We start from the raw sequence: 4,091 nt of genomic DNA on the forward strand, positions 1-4,091 counted from the left end.
ACGGACTTGCACATCTAGAAACTGGGTGTCGATAGCCTTGGTGGTCAGAGCAAAGATAGCCCATTGTGTAGCTTTGTGCTTAATTACAAACAAACAAAAAACATATATTGATTATTTAGTTCATCAATCAGATCTACGGGCTACCAATAAATAAATATTTACTCCAGAAAGAATTATTTTTATTTAACAAATATAAACATAGAATATTACCATTAGTATTTATTATTCGTGTTCTTTAATTACCATTAGTATTTATTATTTGTGTTCTTTAATTACCATTAGTATTTATTATTTGTGTTATTTAATTACCATTAGTATTTATTACTTGTGTTCTTTAATTACCATTAGTATTTATTGTTTGTGTCTTTTAATTACCATTAGTATTTATTATTTGTGTTCTTTAATTACCATTAGTATTTATTATTTGTGTTTTTTAATTACCATTAGTATTTATTATTTGTGTTCTTTAATTACCATTAGTATTTATTATTTGTGTTCTTTAATTATACCATTAGTATTTATTGTTTGTGTTCTTTAATTATACCATTAGCATTTATTGTTAGTGTTCTTTAATTACCATTAGTATTTATTATTTGTGTTCTTTAATTACCATTAGTATTTATTATTTGTGTACTTTAATTACCATTAGTATTTATAGTTTGTGTTCTTTAATTATACCATTAGTATTTATTGTTTGTGTTCTTTAATTACCATTAGTATTTATTATTTGTGTTCTTGGCCTCTAAAAGTTACTGCCTAGGTGGCCTTTTGTACAACGCCATAACTCGTCAGCAACAGATTGAAGCTCTAGCAATCAAAAGTCCATCTTGAACGTCATTGGTAAGTGGTACTATCAGCCAAGAGTCAGGTGTAATTCCTTACATTTGATTAAGTTTTAAAAAACAAAAAACATGCAGCTGACAACTTGTGGAATTGAATAGAAAATGTCATTGGTACGACTTGTGTTGGACAACAGAAAAATTCAGACTTTATATTTATATGTAAATGTGGTTTGAGAGTAACACTAGCATGCATCTACAAACTGATGTCTCGTTACAGTTAAAGGGTCCAGATGAAGAGACGTTGTTAATGTAATTTAATTAACAAGATCTGTATTTAAGTTTAAAACTTCATTCGTTCTTCTTATTCTCTGTCGAATAAATCCAGTAGAAGCTAACAAAGAGCAACAATAACACACAAATAGACAGATTGAAAAGCTCTATTAACATGGTTCATCAATTTAAACTATTCTCATGCTCGTACAAGATAAAACTACAATAAAACTGGTTGATTTATGTGTATGAAATACTAAAATAATTATTGTTTAAAACTAAAGCTTTGAACAATTTGAACTTTGATCTAGTGAATGTACATACAGTATTACCGAGGTTATACCCGTATTGATAACTGTACGCTAAAATGTTGTCATATTGAGAAAGGGAAAACAATCTATAAGGTTAAATAATTACAAAGGTTTATGTTCCTCTGATTTTGTGGAAGATCAATGTTTATGGATATATCAACTTCTAGATTTGTGTTACTAAGTTAATTTTTATAAGCGTGATTGAAAAATGGTGGTTTGATGTAGTTGTCTAATCCATTTGTATATTTGTTAAAGTACACTTAAATTGTCCTTATCGTTTGCTTGAACACCTGGATGTATTAGTACATCATTGTTGTGTGACAACTGAATGTATATTATTGTTATATGGTTACAATATATATATACATCATTGCTGTGTGACGATGGATGTATATTATTTATTTGTGAAGACTGGATCGGTACAATTGTTGTGTATATATGTATATACATCATTGTTGTGTAACTACTGGATATCAATTATTGTTATATGACGACTGGATGTGTAACGACTAGATTTATATCATTGCCGTATTTTATCATTTGAAACGAGAAGTCTAATATATTCCAGAACCGTGCTTTAACGTATTTATCGTCTGGGAAAGTTATTAGTAACACTTTAATCGTCTTTATGATGCTTTAATTTAGGGAAAGAAATGTCTCTTCAGGGTTCTTTTCTACTTCGTTACCAGTGGTGATTCCAGGTTCGTATTACATCGTTATTCGGATGTCATTAGAGATGAGTAGTTGTAAATGGTCCCTGTCTCAAACATTGAGGGACATGCTGGATAGAACAGTCTAGGATGGTATAACTCAGGAACGTTTTTAACCACTGTTAAGTGTTGAGAGATCCCTTCATCTCCCACCGCCTTTTGTACTTCTCTTATCATGGTCATCTCAGCAGGGGTTCGTACATCTGGTTGTTTCTTCATCCCTCTAGGAAGTGAGAACCCATCGTCCAGCTCGCGTGTAAGGTCTTTAATTAGGGTTATGTTACTAGTTATCGTACTGTCCTCTGGTGATCTAACCAGGTTTTTAAGTGTTGTTGAATCTGTTAACCTACCATCTTCAGACCTCAAATAAGAAGACCTCACGGCCGTAATAACTGGGTGCAAACGTCCATCTTCTAGTGACCTCTGGATGTAGCTATAATCCCGAATGTTGTTATGGTTGCTAGACTGGACATATGGAGAGGAAGAACTTTGCTGGGATAGAGTTGTTACTTCCGGTTTTGGAGTTATCAATTCAGTAGTGAGAGAAAGTTCATCTGACGAAGATGGTGGTAACGTTGTAGTGGAAACTTGAAATTAAAAACAGAAAAAAACGACCATTAGATATGGTAAATTTTTTGTATTTTTTTAATGCAGAGTGGGAAATACAGTTTTGTTTGTGATTAAGGGATTCTATATTCGTTATAAAACAATGATCAAAATTGTGGTAATTAATATGACATTTGAACATTTAAACTATTCTGGACATATAAACGAAATTAACAACATTAAAATGTGACAAATTAAGAAACAATATTTATCTGAAAGAATTAAAGAAATAATGTAAGTTATATGTTCATATGTCATTTCACATTATGCTAACACCTAGCGAGTCCAAAATAAAATCCAAAACATTTGAGGGATTTCAGATTATTTATTGCTTAAAATTACAAAAACAAACAATCAAGATATAGAGTATGAAGTTAGATTAGGTTCTTTAAGGATCTCATAGAACAAAGAAAAATGTAGTGGAGTGCAATGATGTAATGGAGCGTAAGGATTTTATAGAACAAAGAAGAATGTAGTGGGGTGTAATGATGTAATGGAGTGTAAGGATTTTATAGAACAAAGAAGAATGTAGTGGAGTGTAATGGTGTAATGGAGTGTAAGGATTTTATAGAACAAAGAAGAATGTAGTGGAGTGTAATGATGTAATGGAGTGTAAGGATCTCATAGAACAAAGAAGAATGTAGTGGAGTGTAATGGTGTAATGGAGTGTAAGGATTTTATAGAACAAAGAAGAATGTAGTGGAGTGTAATGATGTAATGGAATGTAAGGATTTTATAGAACAAAGAAGAATGTAGTGGAGTGTAAGGATTTTATAGAACAAAGAAGAATGTAGTGAAGTGTAATGATGTAATGGAGTGTAAGGATTTTATAGAACAAAGAAGAATGTAGTGAAGTGTAATGATGTAATGGAGTGTAAAGATTTTATAGAACAAAGAAGAATGTAGTGGAGTGTAATGATGTAATGGAGTGTAAGGATTTTATAGAACAAAGAAGAATGTAGTGGAGTGCAATGACTAGAGGGAAGTCGACGTCATCTATCGCCAGTTATTGGGCAACTCTTGTCAAACTAAATAATGGGGGTTGACCGTCACTATTATAATGCACCCATGGCTCAAAATAGAAGAGAGTGTTTTTTGTTTTTTTGGCTGTAATGAGGCACGAACAACAGAACCATATATCCACAGTCCGCACGCTAATCGTTGGTCTGCATTCGGCCTCAGTTAGAAAAGTCGTCCTCAACCACACAGGCAGATCAAGCCCAGAAAAGTTTTTAATCGAGTATTGTCTCTTCTGACTAAACTTTCTCTTAAATAAGGAATTAATGAATTCATGAATTTCATAAAATTGAATACGTAAATCTTTTTTTCATAAAGATTTATTTGTTTGTAATTAAGCACAAAGCTAAACAATGGGCTATCTGTGCTCTGCCCATCACGGGTATCGAAACCCG

At 31.9% G+C, this 4,091-nt stretch overlaps 1 protein-coding gene across 1 annotated transcript in view; it reads right to left on the reverse strand.

Moving 5' to 3' along the window:
- Positions 1–1,201: 1,201 nt before the first annotated feature.
- The window catches only part of LOC106464424 (homeobox protein SIX1-like), a 23,584-nt gene continuing 20,694 nt past the window's right edge, over positions 1,202–4,091 (reverse strand). The window contains exon 2 of the mRNA XM_013924559.2: positions 1,202–2,660. Coding sequence (XP_013780013.2) covers positions 2,080–2,660 — 581 coding nt within the window. The 3' untranslated portion in view covers positions 1,202–2,079. The remainder of the gene's footprint in view (positions 2,661–4,091) is intronic.

Source organism: Limulus polyphemus, unplaced genomic scaffold (assembly GCF_000517525.1).
Source record: "Limulus polyphemus unplaced genomic scaffold, Limulus_polyphemus-2.1.2 Scaffold1648, whole genome shotgun sequence".
In the NCBI taxonomy this organism is placed as follows: Eukaryota; Metazoa; Arthropoda; class Merostomata; order Xiphosura; family Limulidae; genus Limulus; species Limulus polyphemus.